This window comes from Danio rerio, chromosome 16 (genome assembly GCF_052040795.2).
Source record: "Danio rerio strain M-AB ecotype USA chromosome 16, GRCz13ab, whole genome shotgun sequence".
Lineage (NCBI taxonomy): Eukaryota > Metazoa > Chordata > Actinopteri > Cypriniformes > Danionidae > Danio > Danio rerio.
Window position 1 is genome coordinate 58,091,173 of NC_141036.1, and position 27,610 is coordinate 58,118,782.

The window sequence follows — 27,610 nt, forward strand, 5'->3', positions numbered from 1 at the left end:
CAAGTACAGGAATTAGTTAAGAATAAAATTGGTGTGTTTGATGAACATAATCAGAATAAAGACAGGAATTAAATTACTTTTGGCACATGTTATCAGAATATAGACTGCAGAAAAATGCAAGGTTTGCCATATATAATGGGAATATTAATTGAAATAAGACTGTGAAACTTGCTGCATATTAATGTAATATAGATGGGAATAAAATCAAACTTTTTGACATATTTAATCCAAATTTAGATTGGAATAAAAACGTAAAAATGTATAGTGTGGTCAGAATATTTGAATTGGAAGAAAAAAAAACTTTAAAGACGCATGTGATCACTATATAGATAGGAGTAAACTGCAATCAGATTATACACTCACTGGCCACTTTATTAGGTACACCTGTCCAATTGCTTGTTAACAAAAATTTCTAATCAGCCAATCACATGGCAGCAGTTATTTAGGCATGTAGACATGGTTGAAGACGATCTGCTGCAGTTCACACCGAGCATCAGAATGTGGAAGAAAGAGGATTTAAGTGACTTTGAACGTGGCATGGTTGTTGGTGCCAGACGGGCTGCTCTGAGTATTTCAGAAACTGCTGATCTACTGGGATTTTTACGCACGACCATATCTAGGGTTTACAGAGAATGCTTCGAAAAAGAGGAAATATCCATTGAGTGGCAGTTCTGTGGGCGCAAATGCCTTGTCAATACCAGAGGTCAGAGGAGAATGGCCAGACTGGTTCCGGCTGACAGAAAGGCAACAGTAACTCAAATAACCACTCGTTAAAACCGAGGTCTGCAGAAAAGCATCTCTGGACACAAAACACGTCCAATATGAGGATTAAGGGAGTTCTAAACGCAAAAGGGGGTCCAACCCTGTACTACTAAGGTGTGCCTAATTAAGTGGCCATTGAGTGTAATGATAATATAGATTGGAATAAAACTGTATAGTTTAGCGTATGCACTGTAGTCGCAATATAGATTAGAACAAAATATCTTTGGGTATGGTAAAATATAGATGGGGAAAAAAAAAAATGTTTGTAAAGTTGTACATAAAGTACAACTTTACATACAGCAAACAATACCATTTTATTCCCATCTATACTTTATGTACAACTTTACAGATGGGAATAAAATAGATGGTAATAAAATGATTAGAATTATTATTATTATTATTTATATAAAAATTAATTATTATTATTATTATTAAAAAATAATAATTATAGATGGGAATAAAATGGTATTGTTTGCTGTATGTAATAAGTACATAGATTGTAATAAAAGTGTAAAGTTTGGTGTGTAATCAGATTATAGATGGGGAACAATTTTAAGTTTGGTGTCTGTAATCAGAATATAGACAGGGGAAAAAATTATCATTTGACATATATAATAATATTAATAAATTAAATATTAAATTAATAAAGATTGTAATAAAAACAATATTTGTTGTATGTTATCAGAATAAAGATTGTAATAATACCATAAAGTTAGACTATGTAATCTGAATATAGATTAGAAAAAAAGTGTAAAGTTTGGTGTGTAATCAGATTATAGATTGGTTAAAAATGTAAAGTTTGTGCTATGTAATCAGAATGTATACAGGGAACAGAAAATGTCATTTGACATATGTATTCCTAATCAGATTGGAATAAAACTGTAACATTTGGTGTATAATCAGCATATAAATGAGGGGGGAAATGTAAAATTAAGTATGTAATCAGAAAATAGACAGGAATAAAATTGTATCATTTGATGTATGTAATCTTAATAAAGATTGCAATAAAACTGTAAAGTTTGACTTTGTAATCAGAATATAGATTGGAATAAAAGTGTAAAGTTTGGAGTTTGTAACTACAATATAGATTGGAATACAGTGGCGCCCCCAGAAAATGTTCTTATGAGTGGCCAGAAGATGCCACACCAAATCTTGGAGTAAAACATAATGAATTCAGTGTAATTCTATTTTTGTTTCTGGTAAATTAAATAATGTGGTTTTAATTCATTTAATTAATGACTCTTGAAATTTTGCAATTTATTCCTTGAAATAATTCAGCATGTGTCAAATAAAAATCAATATTTAGTTTAAAAACCCTTATATATAAATAACTTTTCAGTTCTTTTTCACATACTTTTATTGTACAGCATACAGTATATGCCATGTCTAAAATTAATGAAGATTAATTAATTAATTAATAAAACAAACAAATACAACAGTAACACAATAATAACTGTAGACACACACACACACACACTATACAGACCCTAATAATATAATTTATCCATATTCCTTTTTGAGCCACAATATTATTAATGCAGCTTCTTCTATTGATGTACCTTAAGGTAAATATTAAACTGACATTGCCGTCTATTGAAGGTGTTTGCGTGCTGTCATCGACGATGGGGAGGGTCAGTGAATCCGCTATGGCACCAATCAATTAACAATAATTAGGTGGCTGCTATTTATTAATTTATTTATTGAAATATTGTGAATTTACGTAAGTACATTTAAATTAATAATATCTGAAGCAAATTCATATTGGGGTGGCCACAGGGTTGGCCAGAGTTTACACACGGCCACCCCTTGGGGGCGCCCCTGTTGGAATAAAGTATGTTAGGGTATGGTAAAAAATAGATGGAGAAATAAACTAATGTTTGTAAAGTTGAATATAATCAAAGTATAGATGCAAATAAAATAGTATTGTTTGCCATATGTACTAAGTATATAGGCTGTAATAAAACTTATTGTTTGGTGTGTAATCAGATTATAGATGGGGAAGAAATGTAAGTTTGACATATGTAATCAGAATATGGACAGGAAATAAATTGTATCGTTTGATCTATGTAATCTTAATATAGAGTGCAATATAATCATAAAGTTTGACATATGTAATCAGAATAAAGACTGGAATAAAAGTGGGAAGTTTAAACAAAACATAGACTGAAATAAAGTTGTAAAGTTTGGCGTGTGTGTGGTCAGATGATAAATAGGGAAAACTGAAAAGTTTGGTGTTAATAATTCAAGTATTAATGAGAATAAAACAATATTGTGTGTGTTGCATGCAATAAGTGTCCAATTAGATTGGAAAAAACTGTGTGTGTGTGTGTGTGTGTGTGTGTGTGTGTGTGTGTGTGTGTGTGTGTGTGCGTGTGTGCGTGTGTGCGTGTGTGCGTGTGTGCCTGTGTGCGTGTGTGTGTGTGCGTGTGTGTGTGCGTGTGTATCAGAATATAGATACAGTTTATATAATTGACATCTTTCCATTCTTAAATGTCATTAAAATTCTTTCCATTAGTCTAAAAAATAAACATTATTCGAGTAACCCGGAATCTCTAAATTGACAATCACATGAAAAACAAAGAATTTTGATTGCAAAACAATAATAATATGAATAATAATAATATTAATTCAGCATGTAATAGTTACATTTGCGTCTGTTCCAGAAAAAGCTTTGAATGATGACTGAGCTGTTCTTGTGTGACTGATGGTCAGGTGTGTGATCTGCGCGCGGGTCAGACGTACCGTCTGCGTGTGTGTGCTGTTAATGATGCTGGAGTCGGCATGTGCTCGGTCCCGTCTGAGCCTGTCAGAGCACACACTAAAACAGGTCAGATCTGCATGATGATTACACTCTTCGTTTACAGACAACTGTTTTTACTTTACATTGTTAAAACATTATATCAAAATAAATGTTTTTATGTTACTTTAAAGGGCACCTATTATGCAGAAATCACTTTTATAAGGGGTTTAAACACAGTTGTGTGGTGACAGTCTATGAACATAACCAGCTTCTAATGGTCAACAATTAATTAATTCTGTTGTTTATGATCACACTTGATTAAATCAGTCTGCAGAAACACTTTGATTGACATTCCCCCTTTGTACGTGTCATCAGAGGGGGAAAGCCCCGCCCACTAGTGCCCATCTCTCTCTCATTAGCATAGGACATCAGTGCTGTTTTTGAATCTGCCACTATGCTGAAACATAGGCATTTGTAGCTCCACCCTCTTTTGAAGAAAGCACAACCTCATTTGAATTTAAAGTGACAGTCACCAATACCGCATCAAGCCTAAAAGGGTCAAGTTTCAAAAAGTTATAAAACATTATGTGTGTAATATTTTGAGCTGAAACTTCACACACACACACTTTAGGCACATCATAGACGCATTTTACATCTTGTAAAAAGGGGCATAATAGGTCACCTTTAACTTAATTTAATACATTAATCAGGTTTCAATAACCTTTTTTTAAGCTATACATGGTTTAACATAATATATAAGGTAGTTTGACTGATTTAAGTTGAGATGACTGGAAAAGTTAATGTAATCCAAATGCAGGAAGATTTTTTTTTTACAGTACAGCACATGTCTGCCAACAGGAACCAAAGAGATGGAGATCGGGGTTGATAATGACGGCTTCATATTTCTGAGTTTTGAAGCTCCTGATGGCACTGATGAAGGAGTCTTTAGGTGGAATAAAAACTATGGAAAAGCCATTGATGCCGGACGAGCCCGACTGGAGAACAAAAACAACAGGTCTTCTTTTATTGTCATTCATTCATTTTCAATCGGCTTAGTCCCTTTTTTAGTCAGCGGTCGCCACAGCGGAATGAACCGCCAACTATTCCAGCATATGTTTTGCATATGTTTTCCGCAACCCAGTTCTGGGAAACACCCATACACACTTATTCACACACACACAGACACTCACTACGGCCAATTTAGTTAATCAATTCACCCATAGCGCATGTGTTTGGACTGTGGGGGAAACCGAAGCACCCGGAGGAAACCCACGCCAACATGGGGAGAACATGCAAACTCCACACAGAAAGGCCAACTGACCCCAGTTGGGACTCGAACCAGCGACCTTCTTGCTGTGAGACAACAGTGTTAACCACTTAGCCACCGTGTCACTCTTTTTTGTATTATTCTTTTCCCAGAGATGGGTTGCGGCTGGAAGGGCATCCGCTGCGTAAAAATGTGCTGGATAAGTTGGCGGTTCATTCCGCTGTGGCGACCCCAGATTAATAAAGGTACTAAGCCGACAAGAAAAAAAATTAATGAATGATTATTATTAGTTATTTATTATTATTATTATTATTATTATTATTATTATTATTATTATTATTAAGCAGATACTAGAATAACAGTAAGTACATGACATGTGAAATGCGTAGTATAGTCTGCTGGTTTTAAACATACAGAATAATAATGAAATACACTTTTGTTTACAACCAAAACATCACCTTTATGTCAACCTAAATCGACCCTACATTAGACTTTTTTATTATCATATTTTATTTATAAAAGATTTGTACAGGCACAAAGCAAAACGTTAGTATACAGTCTGTAATCATTATTATATAAATGATAACTAAGCAGAAAAACAGCTCTTTAGCTAACATTTCACGATATGAGAACTTTGTTAGTCATTTGTTTTGGAGGCATATATATTTTTGGTCACACTTTATGTTAAGGTACAATTCACACTATTAACAAACCAGTAACTAGCTCAAAAAACTGGTGTAGTCCTTGCTATACGCACGTATACTCAGTATGCCTACTTTTTTCCACAAGCTTTTTGGGTATTACCACTTCTGAGGATCAATAATTGCGTATACCCTTGGTATACTCACTTGTTTTGGTGATTAGACTTCCCTAATTTATGTGTGTTTGCGTCTCCTTTAACTGTCTAACAAATGTATTTTTTAAACTCGCATCTTAATTTGTTGCAACTGGTGCATTTGTTTAATTTGCGCCATTCCCCGCACCCTGACGACTGCAGCAGCTGTGAGAACATTTCCTGAGAGTTTTTCAAAGATCACAACAAATCAACTGAATGATGTCTCGCTGAAACTTTCAAGTAAAATTAAAAAACAGCAGGGGGTGTCCTTTTAGCACTTCTATATTTCCATTCGGCCCCCCTAAAACATTTTGTCATGCACTGTACATCCCCAAATGACCGCCTCAGTCCTCTTTAAATTTTTTATTTAAAAACGGCAGCAGACTTCCACTCCTCTGTTTTCAACTTGTTTTTCATATAGGGCCTACTCACACTATGCCATCCGTACCGTGCCCAGGCCCGTTTCCCGGATCGTTTGAGAAGTGTGAGTGCGCTGAATCGGGCTCAAGCACGGTTCACTTAGCCAGCCCTGGCCCGGTTGGAAGAGGTGGGCCTGAGCGCGGTTCACTTGGGCCCAAAACTGAAAGCGAGACGTGACTTTTAAGGGACTGTTTGATATGGATTTATTAATCATTCTTACTCTTCAGTAAACGCAAACTGCCGTAGTTTATTAAAGACGCAAACCCCTCACTGCACGTCAGCTGCGCGCCTTCAGCAGACCTCCTCATTCCTGCAGCACGAGAGCTTTATGATTGTTTATGAGCGCCAAAAGTGGCGGATCTGTTCGGCGAATTATCTGACTGCGTGTCCCCGCATCCCTAAGGACTGTTTGGCGAAATATTTGACTGCATATCAAACGACTGAAATGATATAACTAGAGAAATCTCCACTGTGCTGCTGAGTGAGAGAGCGCTTCTCACTGAACAGCGCAGCAGCGATAACGTAAGCGTGCCGAGGCCCATTTGTGGTGTGAGCGCGGGCCGTCGGGGGAGACGGGAGGGGGGACAAGCGTGCTTTGGCCTGGTTCGAGACAACTGTACCTAGTGTAAGTACTAGAGTTGCGCGGATGGCGGTTACAGCCGCGGAATCTGCAGATAAACCGCGGATCGGGCGGATGACGTAACGAAAAATTAAATTTTAATTATATTCGGGCGGGTGGTGGGCGGTTGTACTGTTTTTGTACACATAGCTGGCGCACCAACGAAAAAGCCTAGGACTGACTTCACAGAATGAGAGGAGGAATCGGATACACTAATTCTGGATGAAGTACAGAAGTATTCCTTTACAAACTTCTGTATAGACGGATCAGCAGAGGAAAATCTACTTTCCTTTTAGGAGAAACAAGGCCAGTCATTCCCACGACTACAGCTCCTTGCCAAGAGAATTCTATGCATTCCAGCAACAAGTGCTGCGAGCGAGCGCTCCTTCAGCGCAGCAGGGCGCATTGAAGCCATGCGCTCTCGTCTGAATGTTGAAATGATGTGTCAAAATGCGTTTTCTATTAGGCTACTATAATAGTAAAAAAATTATACAGTACAGTGCGTTTAATTTAGGCTATTTATTTATTTTTGTCCCTGTGCGCCAATTGGAGACGGAGTTCACTGCTGATATTCTGAGAGCTTTATAGGCGTGCTTCTCATTTCTTATTTGTGTATCCTCGTTTCCTTTCCTTGCTTTCTTTCCTCGTCTTTCCACCCCTATAGGATGCGAGGGAAGGACGCAAGGAAAAGACTCAAGGACCGAGGAATTGAATCAAGTGAAACGACACGTCCTCGTATTGTTTAGCGTCACTTCAAAGCGTCAGTTAATGCTGCATTGACTTGCACGTTTGAATTAACTGCATGTCATTAAAGTCATTCTCTATTTTCTAATAATCAATAAAGAAACATTCCTTTAATAATAAAAAGGAATAAGCCATTCAAATAAAGAGCTCAGTCAGCAGATGGCGGGCGGGTGCGGTTTTAAAATTTGGTCGAAAATGTTAGTGCGGATGGATGGCGGACGGATGATGAGTTTTGTGATGCGGTTGCGGATGAAATAATAGCCCATCCGCGCATCTCTAGTGAGTACGGCCTTAGTCAGCAAACCACAGCTGTGAGCACAAGGTGTGTTTATCGATAAACTATTGGAATATCTGCATATTATTATATATATATTTAATTTGGCTCATATACATTTAAACACAGCTCAATATAATCAGATAATTGAATTGGGATTAAAAAGAATAAATTTGTTTTAATATTTTTAAATGGATAGTTCACCCAAAAAAATAATAGCTTTAGTTTTTTCTTCTGTGGAAGTCAATAGTTACAGGTAGCTGATGTTTAGTGTATATATATATATATATATATATATATATATATATATATATATATATATATATATATATATATATATATATATATATATAGCCAATGAATCAAAGAAACATAGTCTTTCGTCGTTTCTTTGCCTACTTTTAAAATTGGGATTGGACGGGTAATAGTACACCACCTTTTTTTTAGGACTACACCACTGATAAACTCCTAATTTACTGATTTATTAATAGTTATTAAGCTAGTAGTTGGGTTTAGGGATGTAGAATAAGATTGTGCTGGATATGTAATATATACGTACTAAAAAACAGGCAATATCTTAATAATAAGCATGCTAATAAGCAAGTGTTATTATAATAAAGCTGATTCTGGTTTCTCCCAGGTCTGTTCTCACCTTCACAGCAGCGGCAGAGCAGGATTTAGGCCTGTACACAGCGGAGCTGAGTGGAAACCCTGACGTCTCCTCCAGTTTCACCTTCACTGCAGATGGTAGACGTTCATTTCTAGCTCTGCATAATGCATCATCACCAGCAGAAGACCTTGTGCATCTGCTCTGCATGAAATCTTGATGCACAACTCGTCTTTTCTCACTGCGACCTCACTGTTTTATCATCATCCGCCCGCTGATTAATGTTTCATCCAGCCACTTTGCCCTGAACCGTGTTGAACAAGATGTGTGTATTTTCACCCTGCACAAAGTGTGACGGATATATTGCAGGTGTAAATTCATTTCAGTCTTTATTTCTATAGCGCTTTTCACATTGTAGATTGTGTCAGAGCAGCTTAAAAATTGATGAAGAGAGTTGTGTATCATCGGCATAACAATAGAAACTAGCTTTTTAACGATGTCTTTTAAGGTTGCACAATATAAAAATCGATGTTTGCGATATTTATTGCGACTTGAATACCGTTTTTCCACATGACTTGAAATTTGGAAGGCCTTTTTTCTTATGTTAAAACTTTCCAGCTGGATCTAAACTCGTCACCCTTGCTAGCTCCTGATAATAATACATCAGTTTGTAATCTTGTATTACTGGAATTGTAACATTGAGATTGTTGCATAAATGAGCAATATCACACGAGTAGCTGTGCAATATGGCGGTATACGCTGCTACAAGTGTGATATTGCGTTTATACAACAGTTTGACGGCACAATCGCGTACATAAATAAGAAAATCAAACACGGAGAGTCTAAAAACCCCTTTTGTATTAGGAACTACTGTCTTCTGCCATTCATTCACATCCGCAGCTGACGCCAGAACAGCAGAATAGCTGTTACTATTTCACCAACTTCACTTTAGAGCTACTGTTTGAATGACTCTCTAGCGTAATGTCTAAATTGATGACCAAACAGCTGATTTTGTTAACACTTTAGGATTATAAGGCTGAACGTGACATGAAATGCCATCCATCTACAGAGATATCTTCTTACAGTTTTACAGTCTACAGTATTTCTCTGTTGCAATCGGGATTTCACAATAATCAACCCCGGAAAAAACAACGCAATCACTACCAGACTGCTGTTGTGTTTGCGATTAGGAAAAACGCTAAACACGTGTGGACTTTGCTTATTTCAATCTGCTTACACAACACACATTCCTGATATGCGAGCAAATCTGTATAAATACAGCACTACAACATACAAAAGAGAGAGAGATCGACTTAGAATGTCACTTACCAGCATACCTGCCAATATGCCTCTGAAAACTCAGGAGGCTGGGGGGTGGGGGGTGTTCGGTGGTGAGGTCTCTAAGGGTGCTTTCACACCTGCCTTATTTAGTTGGGTTGAATCACACTAGAAATCGTTTTCCTTCTTGGTGCGGTTGGTTTGGGCAGGTGTGAATGCAGCAGTCGTACTCGAGTGCGCACCAAAAGTGGACCAAATAAGCGTACTGAGACCTGCTTGAAGAGGTGGTCTCGGTACACTTTCAAACGAACCCTCGAGTAATTCGTTTGTGATGAGAATATGATCCGAACTACAACAGACCCAACCGCAAAAAGTACTGCGCCTTTTGGACTAATCCAGCTGCCGTAGGCCGATGCGCTGTGCATTATGGGATATGGAGGAAAAATATTTGTTGACAGCTCTTTACCAACAGAGAGAGAGAGAGAGAAAAACATTAACGTTACCAGATGAACCGTTGGTAATATTTCCGCAAGATGACCATGTCGCAGTTTAGCTAAATTTATTCACGCCTCCTCCTGAAGTGACATGCGATGCATTAAAACACTGTTTTCCAGCCGCAGCCACGCTTCATTCTTAAAATGTATAGTTTGTCTAAAGCAGGGATACAATCAGTCAGAGCAGTCATCCCTCCATAGTAAAAAGCGACATTTTGTGTCTGCCGGTTTGTTTACTTGCGGGAGTTCATTGGCATTTTCCCGCACGTGAATTCTGACCAATCAATAAGCAGTTTAGGAAATATGTTCAACAACATCTGGCCAATGAGAGATTTGGATTTTGTCAGATGTCTGCATTTTGGTTCTTTTCAACTGGTTCGGACCAAAGCCAACAGTGTGGTGTGAAAACCACCCAAAGACGGCAGAAGATGCAACAATGTATCATTTATTACCCTTGGTCCGGACCAAATGAAGTGAACTATAGACGTGAAAGCACACTAAATAACACTGTTGAGAACCGGGACAGGATGCAGTGGGTTTTGGGCAGCCGCTGTGATCGGGTACTGTACCAAAGTCGGCAACCAGGGGGTGTTTACAGACTGTACCAAAGAGGGGGTTGGGTGAAATCACGGAAGAAATAAAAAACGAGATGGTTGCGAGAGATTAGTCTGAAATACGGGATACTCCCATGAAAAACGGGAGTGTTTGCTGGTATGCTTACCAGTTTAATAATGATTTGATCAGCTGTAGTTAGAAATCAGACTGTTAAATTTTCTAAGCGTAAGGGCTTATTATGCCGTTCTGTCGCCATCTTGTGGATAGAAAACGTCAACCGTCTTTGGTCTAATATACTTTGACAGGCTATTGGCCGCCGACGAGCTCTCTGAAATTGTAAATACTTTAAAATAGGCACTATTCTTACAAATAAACTGCATAGTTGCAATCTAAACAATTACATTCTCGACTAAAAAAGCCTCAAATATACATTTTGCTGTCTAACAGCAGTAATATTTGTCAAACTGTAGTGTCTCTCTGCTTGTTGCTGTCTGTATGTGGGCGGAGTAATACACAAAGGTGATGGGTGAAGAGGCCTTTGTGTGATGTTACTGGCAAAATACAGAACAGCTATCAGCCAATCAGATTCAACAACCAGACAGAACTGTTGTATAAATGTAGACATCTCCCCTGCATTATATGTGTAATTGGGTTTTATTTTATTGTATTATTATTTTCATTTTTTTATTATTTTTTGTATTTATATATTTTTTTCTTATATTATTCCTATAAGGGTTGTTTGATATGTTTTTAAAATGTATAAATGGTAAATAAATCAAACAAAAAAAGAGTCTTAATGACAGCTAGTTTAAAGGTTTTAGGCACATAACCTAAACGTAGGGATGAGTTCAAAATGTTTCTCTTGCAGCTTCTAAGAACACTTGTTTTAATAATATGTTCGGTGTAGGATCTAACACAGATGTTGTTGAACCAAAAATAAATTTTCTAGGGTGTCAAATGCAGCAGGATTAAGTTAAAATCTTATTTGCAAAGACGTCAGAGCGCTCTGACAGCATCTTGATGGTGTAGACAGACACAAGAGATTGAGTTTGACTTTGCATTTGTGCTGTTTTTATTTTTAGATCTGGAGAGGCTGACAGAACTCAGCTGGCACATCAGAAACCCCTGTAAGTCAATCACATGCATGTCAGAAACTGTTCAGGGAAGCTAAAGCATGAGTTTGGGGTCTGTAAGAAGGATCACAAATACTGCAAACCAAGCTGTAAAATTGTGAAATGTTATTTTAATTAAAAATAAGTGTGCTCCATTTAAATATATCATATAACATTCCTGTGATGTTAAGCTAATTTTCAGCACCATCACTGTGGTATTCACTGTAAAAAATGCTGGGTTTCACAAAATGAATTAGTGTTGGGACAGCATGAAGGAATTATTCATTCATTCAACATTCTATAGAAAATATTGCATTAAAAGTGCATTATTAATCTAAAAATTCAGCGAGCCCAATCGCTTTCAGTGAACTGTCTTTCCATTACAGAATCGGCAAGTGTAAAATCTGATTTCTTAAAAAAAAAAAAAAAATCAGTGATCTTCATTGGTCTATATGCACAGTTAGTGTTTTCAGCCAACGATAAACTTCTGGTAAAAGGTTGATGTGACTTTATTCAATTTTATAAGGTTCCTTTTACAGCGAGGATGTTGCAGTGTTGCAATAAATAGACTTAAGCAATCATTTAGTTGAAGCATTAAAAAAAAATTTCATTATTAGGGACCGAGCACGGTGCATAGGCGCTATTGGAATTGCTCTGTTTATCATTATTATTCTGCTTGTTCCGCGGAATGAATTGCAATTTTGAGAGTCTTAACATGCCCAACATATCACAAAACTTTGCACACCCCCTAGAAGTGGCAAAAATTTACGTTTGTTCAATGTTTTGGAAGTGGGCGTGGCAAATGACTTGACAGCACCACCTATGCACATTTGATGGACTGGCCCCGAGCTACAAGTCACGCACACGTACGAAAATTGGCAAACACCTTAAAAATGCCAAAACCTACGAAAAAAAGTACCTTGGGGCAAAATCTTAAACCCAACAGGAAGTCAGATTTTTTAGCAGGACTTCTTGCTCCGAAAAACTGGCGTTTTTGCCATTTCCAGGTGTTGTATTTTAACTTTATTAAATGACTATTATTATTATCAACACCAAAATTGGGTTTTGTCATCTAAAGGCCTTGGCGATGTTAAATTGTGAAGATCTAGAGTTTTCGCCAAAAGGCATGTCTGTGGCGGCCTCGCAAACTTTGACGATTCGCCACGAAACAATGTTATTACACCTCAGGCATGCATTATCCAATCTGCCTGAAAATGTACACATTTTATAAGAGTCCTGATCTGAACACGTTTACATGCCAATATACAGTTACAGTTATAGCGCCATTTGCTGGCAACAGGAAATGACATGTTTTACATTGTAACGAACTCCTCCCACAAATTTTGGGTGGTGTTATCTGAAACCTCAAGCTATATATTTATATTCAATCTATATATTCACATGTTCAATCTAGATTTTTCACCGAAGGAGGTGTTTGTGGTGGCCTCTGAAACTTCGAGTTCGCCACGAAACAGAAAGTTTCGTAATATGAACCTGAACACGTTTACGTGCCAATATTCAGTTACAGTTATAGCGCCACCTGCTGACAACAAGAAATTACTTATAACTCACCCAAACAATGTCCAATCAGCCTGAAAATTCACGTTCAATAAGATTCCTCTTCTGAAGACATTTACATGCCGATAATGAGTCACAGTTATAGCGCCACCTGCTGACAGGAGGAAGTTTGGTATCAGAAATCTGTTATTTTCTCAGGTTCTTTATATATATCAGCTTAAATTATTACTGTCCTCTGTTCCCTGTCATCCTGAGGCCACCGGGCGGCAGTGAGCCCGGGTGCGAGGTCCCTTTCATCGATGCTTGCAGCTTTAATTATTATTATTAGTATTATTGTTGTTGTTATTATTGTTATTAAGTTTATATGTCTGTTCAAACACGCACCCAAAACCCAGAGTGTCCACTTTCGCTCCGCTTCAAACATGTGTACAGAATCCGCTTGGGATACAGCATCTGTTTATCACGATGGAGCGCATCTGACAGTCACGCACCGCTAACTATATGAACTGACTGTGCTGAGGATTGCATAGGAGGAGAGATGGCACCTGTAATGGAAAGGAAGGGAATCCCGCCGTTCCCCTTCGGTTGGGGAACTTCAGTGCCATAGAATGGATTGATTGAATCCACGAAATGGGAGGATTCGGTTCAGAAGCCGCTTGTCTGAAAGAGTATTGAACGGGCCAATGAATGCAATGAATTGGCAGCGTAAGCTTGCACAGGTGTACTTCATTGCCAATTATCCCAGCATATAAGCACACCTGGAGCGAGCAGACGCCATCCTTTTCGCTTCAGAGACTTTCTGATCGAGTCGATGAGGGTTCCTCCTGCTGTGACCAGCGATTCTGAGCGAACGAGAGCATTCTCCCGGTCCAGAGTGTGTACACGCAGCGGCAGACGGTCGAGCTGGGTTTCTCCCTTGCCTGGCGTTCTTTGGGTCCGGTCCTCCAGAGCGGTGCGTATAAAGTTGCAAACTTCACAGAAAGAGCAACACAGTCGTGCAGCACGTCCTTTTCAGGACGGCGCTCCGACTGTGCGTTTCTGGATGCGGTGGTTTCCTGTCCTCGGATGATGGGCACGAGTACTGCGTTGCATGTCTGGGGGGTCCAGCATGTTAATGCGCTGCTCGCGGGCAGTTCATGTCGTCATTGCAATGCCATGACTGTTGCGCAGTAAAGATCGCGGCTAGCCTTTGCAAAAGGGCGAACCACCCCAGTTGTCCCCTGCTCTGCAGCGGGCACTCGGGCAGATCTGAGGGTCTCAGCGAGAGATAATCTGTCGCCCACGGGCCCGCGGACCTCCCGCTCCTCTAAGCGCTCCATCCAAGCTTCGGGCGGGGGAAGCGATCCGTCTAACAGATGGTAGCCCTTACGCCCGATGACACCGAAGACCAGACGTCCACTGCGGCATCGGAGGGTGGGCTTTCATTGTCCGATGATGATTCAGACCCGCTCGCCCCCTTCGGACATGTTAGCCGTGCTTTCCCGGGCTGCTTCGGCCGTGGGTTGGAGATGGTTTATCCCCCAGCTCCGCGGCCGGACCGACTAGAGGGGCGTTCCCTTCTTCCCGGAGGTGCACAGTAGGCTCACGCGGTCTTGTAAAGCACTTTTTTCTGCTCGTGCTGCGTGTCCCTCCACCCTAACCACTCTTGACGGTGGAACAGCCAGGGGGTATGTGGCGATTCCTCAGGTTCAGTGCGCGATGGCGGTAAATCCGCGCGGCGCCTCTTCTTGGCGGGGTCCGCCTCGTCTCCCATCCAAAGCCTGTAAGTTATCTACCTCCCTCGGAGCTAGAGCTTACATAGCTGCGGGCCATGCTGCTTCCGCCTTGCATGCGATAGCCACCTACCAGCGCTACCTAGTGCCGGCGCTGGCCGAGCTGCACGAGGGTGGGTCCAACCCAGGCTTACGAGCTTCGCACCGCCGCCGACTTAGCTCTTCGGACTACTGAGTCCGCTGCGTGTGCGTTGGGGAGGACGATGTCCACATTAGTGATCCAGGAGCGCCACCCCTGGCTGATATGCGCGAAGTCGACAAAGTCCGCTTTCTTGACTTTCCCCATATCCCAAGCCATGTTCGGCGACACCGTCTGTGAATTCACCCAGGAATTCAAGGCGGTGAGAGAGCAGTTGGTGGGTGATGTCTTATCGGCGGTCCGTAGCCCGCTCCGCCCGCCGTGCCATTCATACCTGCTCCTCGCCGAAGGCGCCCGCCTACGAGAGCTGCTCCGCCCCCGCACACGCCTCTGGCGAAGCGAGCGCGTCGGGCACCTCGGAAGCAGGCAGCCCCCCTGCCCAGAACGCCGCTAAGTCTGGCAACGGACCGCGAAGCGTCCCTGGGACAGGCCATCTGGAGAAGAGGGAACTTGCTCTTTCCTCGCTGGAGGGCGGGGCCCCATTTCCAACGGCACTGTTTACTGCCATGAAAACATTATGAAAGGGCACTTTTCACTTCCCCAGATGTGACAGCTCGAAATCTGCCAGTCTGGGACGCTATGCTTTCTAGCTTGCAGATTCGGTGCGTTTCGCCAGTGGCTCACGAGCGCTGGGAGGACGGTCTCCTTTCTCCCACCCCTCGAGCCTCCCCTCCGGAGCTCGGGTTCGGAGTGAGAGCAAATATCTCACCTCCAGCTTTTCCGTGGGACCCGCGAGCTTCCCGGATCAGCACACCCACTCCGCGCTGCCCCACTGCTGGTACGTCAGCGATTGTAGCGATGAGTCCATTAGCGGGAGCTCTGCCTGCCTGGTTAGCGCGGGCCAGCTCTTCGCGGTGGCTCATACGCACAATCAGACTCGGCTATGCGATTCAGTTCGCAAAACGGCCCCCCAAGTCGCGGGTGTGTATTCACCAGGGTCAGCCCCCTGTCCACCCCTGTCTTGCGAGAGGAGATTGCTGTCCTCCTGGCGAAGGATGCAATCGAGCCGCTCCCTCCAGCCGAGATGGAGAGCGGGTTTTACAGCCCACACTTCATCGTGCCCAAAAAGAGCGGTGGGTCACGGCCAATCCTAGATCTGCGCGTTTTGCGCTGCCTGCACAAGCTGCCGTTCAGAATGCTCACGCAGAAGCGCATCCTCCGGTGCGTTCGTCCTCTGGGTTGGTCTGCAGCATTAGACCTGATGGACGCGTATTTCCATGTCTCCACTCTTCCTCGCCACCGTCAGTTTCTGCGGTTTGCGTTTGAAGGTCGAGCTTGGCAATACAAAGCCCTCCCCTTCGGGCTCTCTCTGTCTCCGCGGGTCCTCACCAAGCCCGCGGAGGGTGCCTCAGCGCCCCTTCGGCTCGCGGGCATCTGCATACTCGATTTCTTTACGACTGGCTGATTTTTGCCCTCTCTCGGAGCAATTGATTATGCACAGAGACAAAGTGCTCTGGCACTTCCACCTGTGGGGGTTTCAGGTCAACCGAGAAAAGAGCAAACTCGCCCCCGTGCAAAGGATCTCTTCTCTCGGGCTGGAGCTGGACTCGGTCACCATGGCAGCGCGCCTCTCCGGAGAGCGCGCTCAGCTGATGCTGTACTGTCTGAGAGAGCTCGACAGTAAAATAGTGGTCCCACTGAAACTATTTCAGAGGCTCCTGGGGCATATGGCATCCGCAGCCGCTTCATGCCGCTCGGATTATTCTATATGAGACCACTTCAGCACTGGCTTCACGATCGAGTCCCCAGACGCGCATGGCACGCGCGCGCACACCGAGTCTCTGTTACTGCGCTGTGTCGCCGCGCCCTCAGCCCTTGGAGCGACCCCTCATTCCTACAGGCCTGGGTGTCTCTAGAACAGGCGTCCAGTCTTGTTGTCGTTTCAGCAGACGCTTCCAACACGGGCTGGGGGGCTGTGCGTTGCGGGCATGCGGCTGCGGACCTGTGGAAAGGTACCCAGTTGCATTGGCATATCGCCTGGAGCTGTTGGCAGTGTTCCTCGCTCTCCACCGTTTTTTTCCGGTGCTGGAGCGGCAACACGTGCTGGTCAGGACGGACAGTACGGCGGCGGTGGCGTATATCAGCCGTATAGGGGGTATGCGCTCTCGCCGCATGTCTCAGCTCGCCCGCCGTCTGCTCCTCTGGAGTCATCTGCGGCTGAAATCGCTGCACGCCATTCATATTCAGGCAAGCTCAACCGTGCAGCCGATGCGCTCTCACGGCAGCCTTGCGTCCTGGAGAATGGAGACTCCACCCCGAGTCTGTTCAGCTGATATGGGCGCGATTCGGGGAAGCCCAGATCGATCTGTTGCTTCCCCCGAGATCGCTCATTGCCAGTTGTTCTTTCCCTGAGCGAGTGCTCTCGGCACGGATGCACTGGCTTACAGCTGGCCTCCGGGCACGCGCAAATACGCGTTTCCCCCAGTGAGCCTGCTCGCGCAGTTACTGTGCAAGGTCAGGGAGGACGAGGAACAGGTTGCTGGTTGCGCCCCTCTGGCTCAACCGGACCTGGATGTCAGAGCTCTCCCTCGCGATAGCCCTCCCCTGGCAGTCCCTTCGAGAGAGCACCTACTCTCTCAGGGACAGGGTACCACCTGGCACCCTCGCCGATCTTTGGAGATTTTTAGACGCGAGGAAGACTTAGGTAACCTCCGATTGCGGTGGCTAATACCGTCACCCGGGCTAGAGCCCCCTCCCCGAGCGCGCCTATGCCCTGACGTGGAGTCTATTCACTGAATGGTGTGTCTCTCGCTGAGAAGACCCCCGTAATTTGCCAGATCAGCGTTGTGCTTTCTTTACGCCGAGAGAAGTTGGAGAGCAGGCTGTCGCCCTCCACACTCAAGGTTACGTGGCTGCCATCTCCGCTCTCATAACACGGTGGCTGGCAGCACCGTGGGAACGCATAACCTTATCATCCGGTTCCTCAGGGGCGTTAAGCAAATTAATCCACCCCGCCCCCTCTCATGCCCTCTTAGGATCTCGCCCTCGCTACACAAGCCGCATCAGATCCCTTCGATCCTCGACTCAGTATCTTTCTGTCCCTGAAGACAGCTCTGCTGGTCGCGTTGATATCGATTAGAGGGTCGGGGACCCGGAGGCATTTTTCGGTCAGTGACTCGTGCCTGTAATTGGGCTGGCTTTCTCTCACGTCCTGAGACCCCGCCCGCGATATGTGCCCAAGGTTCCTACCACTCCGTTTTAATACGAGGTAGTGAGCCTGCAAGCGCTGCCCTCGGAGGAGGCAGACCCAGCCCTTCTTTATTGTCCAGTTCGCGTTTTGCGTATTATCCGGACCGCACTCAGAGTTTAGATCATCTGAGCAGCTCTTCGTCTGTTATAGCGGTCGGCAGCAGGGAAGTGCCGTACCGAAAATAAGTTCCCACTAGATTGTGGATGCCTTTCTTTCACTATCAGAGCCGAGATGAGCCGCGTCCCCGAGAGCGCGTGCGCACTCCACTCGGAGCTTCGCATCATCTCGAGCGCGCGCACGCGGCGCCCCTCTAACAGACATCTGTAGAGCTGCGGGCTGGGTGACACCCAACACATTTGCAAGGTTTTACAATCTGCGAGTGGAGCCGGTTTCCTCAAGGGTATTAGGTAACCCTTGGTGATTGAGGAAACAATTCGGTAGGGTGTTGAAACACGCTTGCTGCGCCATTTTCCCTAACACGGAGATACGTGCGCCTTTTTATCTGTCAGTAAAGTTCCCCATCAGGTGAGCCCTGCAGATTCCTCCGTGGCCCCCAGCACTGACTCAGCGGAGGAGTCACTTGCTGGCCCGCTACGTTGTAGGTCTGCCCGCTGGTCAGCCCGCGTTTTGGGTACAGGTGCCTGCTATGCGTGATCCCCACTAGGCGATCCCATATGCTTATTCCGCCACGGTTAAGTCCCCCCCCTGGGCGGACCCGTGCCTTCCCTCCCCGCTAACCACTCTTTTACTATGCGTACTCCCCCTTTTTAGGGCTAGTCCATATGTAAATTCTGCCATCTATCCTCCCTTGGGTAACGTATGGCCTCCGCAGCGTCCTCCCTATCGGGATTGCACGCTTCCCAACGTACTGTCGTATTTTCCTAGAATTATCTAGATGCTCACGACTTCCCAAAAATATATCTAAATCCGTAAAACGTCTGTTGAAGTAGGATAAATTAGGGCCAGGGACACGTTGGAGGACTGAGCCTCCCATGATGTGGGTGCGTCACGCTTGCTTGACAATCCCCTCATCGGGGGCGTTGGTAAGGTGCAGTCATTATGGCGCTTTCCATACTTCTCCCATTTCGTGGATTCAATCAATCCACTCTATGGCACTGAAGTTCCCCAACCGAAGGGGAACGTTCGAGGTTACAGAAGTAACCCTTCGTTCCCCGAGGAGGGGAACGGAAGTGCCATACTCCGTCGCCATAATGACTGTCCCTTAGCTGTTTGAAGGTCTCTTCAGCTTAAAAGGATGGCGTCTGCTCGCTCCAGGTGTGCTTATATGCTGGGATAATTGGCAATGAAGTACACCTGTGCAAGCTTACGCTGCCAATTCATTGCATTCATTGGCCCGTTCAATACTCTTTCAGACAAGCGGCTTCTGAACCGAATCCTCCCATTTCGTGGATTCAATCAATCCACTCTATGGCACTTCCGTTCCCCTCCTTGGGGAACGAAGGGTTACTTCTGTAACCTCGAACGTTTTTATATTTATTTCAAAGTGTTTTCATGCCTAAATAAAATGAAAGCACAAAGCATTGTGAATCACTGACTGATAGATATATTTTAAAAAGTGGTTCTCAGACTGTTCACATTTTTCAAAGCATGACATTTTATTTCACCACAGTATTTTCAGTGAGTTTTTGCTTTTGAGTTCTCGCCTGCTGATTCTGACAACACTTGTGTTTAAACGGTCTTTCCTCTCATTTAATGCTTCAACAAATAATTGAACACTTAAGTCTGTTTAACTGATTATATTTTAATTACATTACAGCATCCATGCTGTAAAAGGAACCTTATGAAAGTAAAAATACTCACATAAACCTTTCACCAGAAGTTTATCGTCGGCTGAAAACACTAGCTATGCATAAAGCCCATTGAACAGCTAGTCATCATCAGATATTCCTCACTGTTGTGTCGTGTGTTCGTGTGTGTCAGTGATCGGTTTGCGCTCTGAGGGCTGGCAGGTGGAGGTGTCGGAGCAGGGATCGGTGCGTCTGTGGCTGCAGACTGAAGCTCTTAGCAGTGCTGCGGTGCTTCGGCTCATCCTGAATGACAGAGAGATCTCCAGCACACCGGTGACTTTCACACACTTCTGCTATTGTGCCTAAGGGCCAGAGCTTGCTTGCATGAAAGTCCTTAAAGTCTGCATCCAGGCTGCAACCATTTATATTTCATATTGTGATGCAGTTCCTTGAGAAACAGAATATTAAATGAGGAAACAGTGGGTGTGGCTTGATTTTCCTACTGCAAGCTGATTGGATGTAGTAAAGTAGGCGTTTAATTCAGAAAGATGGGGAAAGGGTTTGGGGAGAGTTATTACAACCTAACAGACTCCTCCTGCTCACCATTTCTGTTTGTTGTCTAAACAGACAGCTGAAGGGGTGTGGTTAGGTATGTTAGCCACGCCCAATGCCCTTAGACAGACCTAATCTGAGAGTTTAACTGAAAACAAACAGGAAATGCATTTTCAGATTTCAATTATAGATTACAAGGGCAAACTATTTGTTATTTCTTAATGACATGCATGTGAGCTAACAAAATCAATACGGTTAGTTTGGACACCTTTGTCCCCTGACAGGGGTTTGTTCTGTAGACAATCCAAATCAAATATTGCTTAAGGGGGCTAATAATATTGAGGTGAAAAAATGTAAAACTGCTTTTATCCTAGCTGAAATCAAACCAATAAGACTTTCTCCAGAAGAAAAAATATTACATGAAATACTGTGAAAAATTCCTCGCTCTGTTAAACATCATTTAGGAAATAATTGTAAAAGAAAAAAAAATGTACAGGAGGGCGAATAGTTCTGACTTCATCTGTACATGTGTCGCAGACTCGCAAGATCAACTTTGACAAGGCGCAGGGTTTGGTGGAGATCCTGATTGAGCAGATCTCAGAAGAGGACGAGGGCTCGTACACCGCGCAGCTCAAAGACGGACGCGCCAAAAACCAGTTCACACTCGTGTTTGTGGATAAGAGTATGTTATGACGCTTCATTACACTCATCTACAGAGCTGCTCTAGAGGGAAATCTGATTTAAACCTTGTGTGCTGTTGGGGATGTTTTCATCCACTCTGGGCTGATTTTGAGGCTTAATTTTGCCACAACTTTCACTGTGTTTCAGTAAATGGAATGATTTTTTGGTGACAAATCTTATCTTGACACATATTTTAGGCTTAAAAACTAAACTTAACAACACACTCTGGGCAAATGTACTCCCCTTTGGTTATGTTGGTGTCTGCAGTGGCGTAGCGGACGGGCCCGCAGGGCACGCACCGCGGGGGGGCCCCGCGTGATTAGGGGGCCCCGCGTCGTCGCGATTTTCAATAAACTGTTGGGAACAACTGTGGTCGGAACCAAAGTTCACACGTCTGTGTTCTCTGAACACCTCTCAAGCGGTGGACTACTTCATTCTGATTGCTTGCCGCCAATGTTGCCAACTTAGCGACTTTGTCACTAGATTTAGCTACTTTTCAGACCCCCCTAGCGACAAATCTAGCGACTTTTTTGTGTGTTATTGGAGATTTTTTTAGACTGTCATTTTTCCATACCGTACCGTCTCTACTCTTCTCAACGAGCTGCGTGTTATGCCGCCGGCCCCTCCCCCACCTCACAGCACTGACTGGCGGCCCAGTCAGTCCTCTACAGCAGCCTCTCCCACCTGCAGCCCGAGGGCAGATCACCCCTCTGCGTACCGACGACAAATGATTTAGCACAGGCAGTGTGAAGGTATTTCCCTTGTACAGTCAAACCGATCTGCTTCTCCTTTATTTTAACAATTTACTTGGACCGTTTATTCTTTTCTTGTTCACAATCACAGATATTTTAGTGACAGTTTCTGAACTTGTCTGAGTTTATTTCATATGAGAGATTACTGCACATTCACTAACGTTACACATCTATAATGATATACTGTATTCAAACAGCAATACATTTAGTTAAATAAACATGCTTATATAAAGTGTAGTGCAATTATAAATACCCCTTTATTAACCATAGGCTGGTAAACAGAAACGGTAGAACGTGATGACGTCAGTGATATGCAAATTGACGTATGACGTATCCAACCCCCCCCCCCCCCCCCCCCCTTCATCATGGGGCCCCGTCAGCGATCCCTGCAGGGGGGCCTCCGCATTTTGCGCTACGCCACTGGGTGTCTGTTTTTGCCCCATTGACTTTCATCAAAATCACTTTTTTTATTGCAAAGCAATGACGGCATATAATCATGTGTTCTTGATTGTTGGTGGTTTTTCCTGTTGGGAAGAGGTAAAATTTGTACATTTTGCTCCTGACCATTAGTTACATTGCAAAACAAGTTTAGTTTCTGACTTTTATATGGAGTAGGAAAGCCAGCAGCAGTCAAGAATGCATGAGTATATGCTGTGATGGCTTTGCAATCAAAAAATGTGATTATAATGCAAGTCAATAGGGCAAAAACAGCACCAACATAAAGAAAGGGTCGTGAATTTGATCAATAGGGATAAATAAATTAACTATTTGAAGTGATGAGTGGAAAACATCTTGATTTGTTTTATTAATTGTGGTAATCTTCAGTGTGAGCATCTGCTTCTGCCTTTGGATTGGCTTTTTTTCTGCGGATGTTCGTTTGACGCTTCAAACACAATGTTCTTAGCCACACCTATGAGAGAATGATGTGCAAAAGAAAGCCCCTCCCCCTACTCAATATTCGGTTACAGTTGAAAATACACACTGAAAAAAAAATGTCTCAGCAACTTCTGGTTAACAAACAATATAAAGTGAAGATAATAAGCAGAAATGTTTCTTCAGCATTAAATGATCATATTATAATGATTTCTGAGGGATCATGTGATGATGAAGACTGGGAGTAATTCAGCTTTGAATCATGGGAATAAATGACGTTACACACAAAACAGCTATATCATAATAAATTGTAATAAATATATATATATATATATATATATATATATATATATATATATATATATATATATATATATATATATATATATATATATATATATATATATATAATAGATTGTAATAATCAAATTACAATAATTATTATATTATATCCATCTTTTGGATGAGATGTTAAACCGAGGTCCTGACTTTCTGTGATCATTAAAAATTCCATGTCACTACTCGTAAAGAGCAGGGGTGTAACCCCGGTGTCCTGGCCCAATTCTCTTCATTTTCCCTTACCCATCATGACCTCCTAATCATCCCCATATACTGTATTGAGTCTATCACTGTCACTTCACTCCCCTAATGGCTGGTGTGTGGTGAGCGCACTGGCGCCGTTGTCCTGTGGCTGCCGCCGCATCATCCAAGTGGATGCCATACACTGGTGGTGTGGAGAGACCCCCCCTCATGATTGTGAAGCACTTTGGGTCTATATAGACAATAAATGCACTATATAAATACACATTACTCACATACTTACTATAATATATTGTAATAATTAAAAAGGCAAAAGGCAAAAAAAGTATAAAACCACTTGAAATATAGAATATATGAGTATTGTAGTTATTTTGACCATTGTCAATTTAGTAACTTTAAAAAAAAAAAATCTTTAAATATTTCTTTACATTTTATTTTAATAACGTTTTAATTTGAGGAAATGTCATCAGTAGTTTAAAGAATGTTTATAAAACTTTATGTAATTATTTGGGTTTTGTTTCTGTATTCTCAGATTTATCCTAATGACAAACTTCAGGAAGGTTAATTTTAGGAAATGTTTTTGTACAAGTTGTTGTTGTGGTTTTTGTAGTTGCAGTTGTTTACATGTTTTTTTAAAAACGTCCATATAAAAATAGAAAAAGATATTAAGGATATTAAGTCAGTTTATATCATGATTGATATGAATGAAAACAAAATGAACTTCATTCATTTTCCTTCAGCTTGGTGTCTGACTTATCAGAGGTCGCCACAGTGGAATGAACCGCCAACTATTCCGCCATATGTTTTACACAGTGAATTCCCTTCCAGCAAACCAGTACTGAAAAACAGCCATACACACTCATTCACACACAAACTCATACACTACAGCCAACTTAGTTTGTTTAATTCCCCTATAGTGCATGTGTTTGGGGAGAAACCGGAGGAAGCCCACACCAACACATCAGGGAGAACATGCAAACTCCACACAGAAATTTCAACTGGCCCGGCCGGGATTCAAACCAGTGACTTTTTTGCTGTGAGGCAACATTGCTAACCACTGAGCCACCATGACACCCTACATAATGAACTTTTAAATATTTATTATTCCTTTTACTGACACATTGTTCATTTCCAGTATGAATAATATGATTATACATTGTATTTGTCCCCAGATTTAATCTTTATTCCTCTCTCTGGTTGTTTCTCAGAGTTTAAGGAGACACTGGCCAGGTCTCAGGCCAACAGAAAGAACTGGAAGAGAAAGTCAGGTGAGTGAACACACACACACACACACACACACACACACATGCAGAGATCAGCAGATCAGCGTCTCACACTACTGTCATCTTTCTGAATCAATGAGGATTTTCTCTTTCTAAGGTCCACATTTTGAGGAGTTTCTGTCATGGACTGTGACCTCAGACTGTGATATGATCATGAAGTGCAAGGTAATGATGTGTTTGTGTGTGTACTGGTTTATCTATACCTGTGAGGACTCTATTGTCCTTACCTAAATAATGAAATATGAAAACGGCTCACTACTAAGGACATTTTACTTGTCCTTGCTAATAAAAAAGTGTCAATTTGTATATTTTACACTTGAGCTCATGAGTATTTTTAAATAATATTAAATGATTGTGTAGAATGTGTGTAGTTTGTTGTGAGGACCGATTGTCCCTTCAAGTAAAGTAATGATAGTAACTTCTAGGGATGTAACGGTATTGTAAATACCGTCATACCGCAATATTAATTTTTTTCGATATTACCGAAGTCGCATGACTCGGTAAAACTATAGGTCTTCTGAGAAAATTTGCTCAGGCGAATGAAGCGAACGGAAGGTAACGAAAACTACAATTGCCATCAGCCCATGCTTGACCATCATCCCTTGCGGTCTGTTGTTGCTACAGATCCAGTAATGCGGAAATGGAGTGTGCTGCTAGAAGCGGGGATGAAAAGAGCTGGAAAACTCTAAAGCAGGTCGCACACCAGAAGCGCCGCTCGGCGCCGCGACACGGCGCGTACATGACAGATTAAAGTATCGCACACCAGACGCGCACATTCGAATGATATTTAACATGAAACTAATCAGATGGCGCTCTGTGGCGCGGCTGAAAAATGAACTGCGTCCTGAGCCGTCGCCGGGCGCCGCCGACAGCCGCCGGTGTGTGTATCCTGATAGAAACCTATGATTAGAATTCTAAAATACATGGCGCTGCGTGGCGCGCCGCGCCGCCGAGCGTCGCTTCTGGTGTGCGACCTGCTTTATCTCCGTGTAAGTTCAGACTTCGCAAGTTTGATCAAGGCTGCAGTCTCTTCTTCTCAGTTTGATATGGAAAAGCAGATTATACCGAGGACACGGGTAAATCTTCAAAGGGAACAGTGTACTTTATAACTTCATTCACATCACCCTGGCTTCGTTGTTTCACTTTCTCAACAATAAAATGTAAACATGATTTAAGGAACTGCCTATTTTCATTTTAATATTAGCAACTTAGACAGCAGAAATGTTGAGGCGTCGTGCTGCATAAGATGAGCGTCATTTTCACTGTGTGGATATTTATAACAAAACGGAGCCGATAACAACAGCCTCCTTTCAATTTCAGTGAAAATACGAAACACAGCCTCTCTTTTGTTGAGTATCAGTTTTAAGAATCGATAATGGCCATTTTAAAAGTATAACATACAATAAGTTTATACATTATAGGAAATAAAGGCGATCAGTCAATATACAGAATGTACGTGCTTACATTAATCATTAACTTCTCTTTGCGCTCAGCCAAAACACGTTACCTGAGAACAAGTAATAGATTCCACTGACCAAAGTCAGGGAATATGTCGTTAGATAAAGACAACAAGATAAATGAAATATCCCGTTTAATAAATATAGTGAGATTAGATCCAGCGGGAGATGCTTGATGAGAAGTCCGACTAGCAGAGCTCTCATCTGGGTAGATGGGCTGAGTGTGATTAAATGTTGAATGTGATGAGTTTTCAACAATACTAAATTGAAACTTTATTTTTTTTACATGGTTTAATAATTTTTTGTTATTAAAATTGAAGTTCCTGTTTCAAAGCTTACAGATAGATGGCTAATTTGTATGTCATTGACACTTTTGGCACTTTTTTGGAGTATTTTCATAAGTTTTGTTTTTTCCTGTAAATGATTCAATAAATACCGTACCGTGACATTCATACCGAGGTATTACCGTACCGTGAAATTCTGATACCGTTACATCCCTAGTAACTTCTGACATTGTGGGGACCTTTTACAGCAGGGGTGGCCAATCCTGTTCCTGGAGATCTACCTTCCTGCAGATTTCAGTTGCAACCCTTATCAAACACACCTGTCTGTAATTATCAAGTGGATTTCAGGTCCTAATTAATTGGTTCAGGTGGGTTTGATCAGGGTAGGAGCTAAACTGTACAAGAAGGTAGATCTCCAGGAACAGGATTGAGCACCCCTGTTTTACAGTATGTGTACAGTAGAACTCTCTATTTCTAAAGCGCTTTTACAATGTAGATTGTGTTAAAGCAGCTTAACATAGCCGTAGAAAAACATCCCTATAAAACATGAAAACTTAAAGAGCCCATATTATACATGAAATAGGGTCATATCTTGGTTGTAAGGGTCTCCAACAACAGTTTAATATGCATGCAAGGTCAAAAAACACTTTCATGGTCTTATAATCTGCATTTATTTTTACCTAATTATCCCAGCGACTCCTGTATGAATTGTCCAGTGATTCATTTGTTCCCAAACCCCTCCTTAGCGCGAAGCTAATCTGCGCTGATTGGACCAATGACAGTCTGTTGCGATTGGTCGACTGCCTTCAGTCAGAGAGTGAAATGCCAAACAGCTAATCAGCAATATAAAAGTAATCACAGTTCATGCACGCTCGATAGTGTAGGCGTGGATTTTAGCTGCCAGTGGGTCAATGTAAATACAGACTATGGACTTGAAAATTCAGACGACTGACTATTTTATTGAGCAAAAACTCTAAAAATAGTTGAGGAGATCTCCTAGCTTCTCACTCTGCTCTTTTCACAGACACACACACACATATTGCACACACACACACACGCACTTAACCCTGCTCCGGACGACAACGCGCGCACACACACACACACACACACACAA

General features: G+C 42.5%; 1 protein-coding gene and 1 long non-coding RNA gene across 2 annotated transcripts in view; one reads left to right on the forward strand and one right to left on the reverse strand.

Annotated features, from left to right (window-relative positions):
* LOC147840462 (uncharacterized) overlaps positions 1-27,610 on the reverse strand; it is a 266,074-nt gene that overhangs the window by 219,923 nt on the left and 18,541 nt on the right. The gene's annotated exons all lie outside the window — the stretch shown is intronic.
* The window catches only part of myom3 (myomesin 3), a 125,771-nt gene that overhangs the window by 83,923 nt on the left and 14,238 nt on the right, over positions 1-27,610 (forward strand). Inside the window, exons 21-28 of the mRNA XM_087287992.1 lie at positions 3,475-3,589; positions 4,361-4,517; positions 8,302-8,408; positions 11,678-11,722; positions 20,268-20,407; positions 21,164-21,308; positions 24,681-24,740; positions 24,853-24,920. Coding sequence (XP_087144118.1) covers positions 3,475-3,589; positions 4,361-4,517; positions 8,302-8,408; positions 11,678-11,722; positions 20,268-20,407; positions 21,164-21,308; positions 24,681-24,740; positions 24,853-24,920 — 837 coding nt within the window. The remainder of the gene's footprint in view (positions 1-3,474; positions 3,590-4,360; positions 4,518-8,301; positions 8,409-11,677; positions 11,723-20,267; positions 20,408-21,163; positions 21,309-24,680; positions 24,741-24,852; positions 24,921-27,610) is intronic.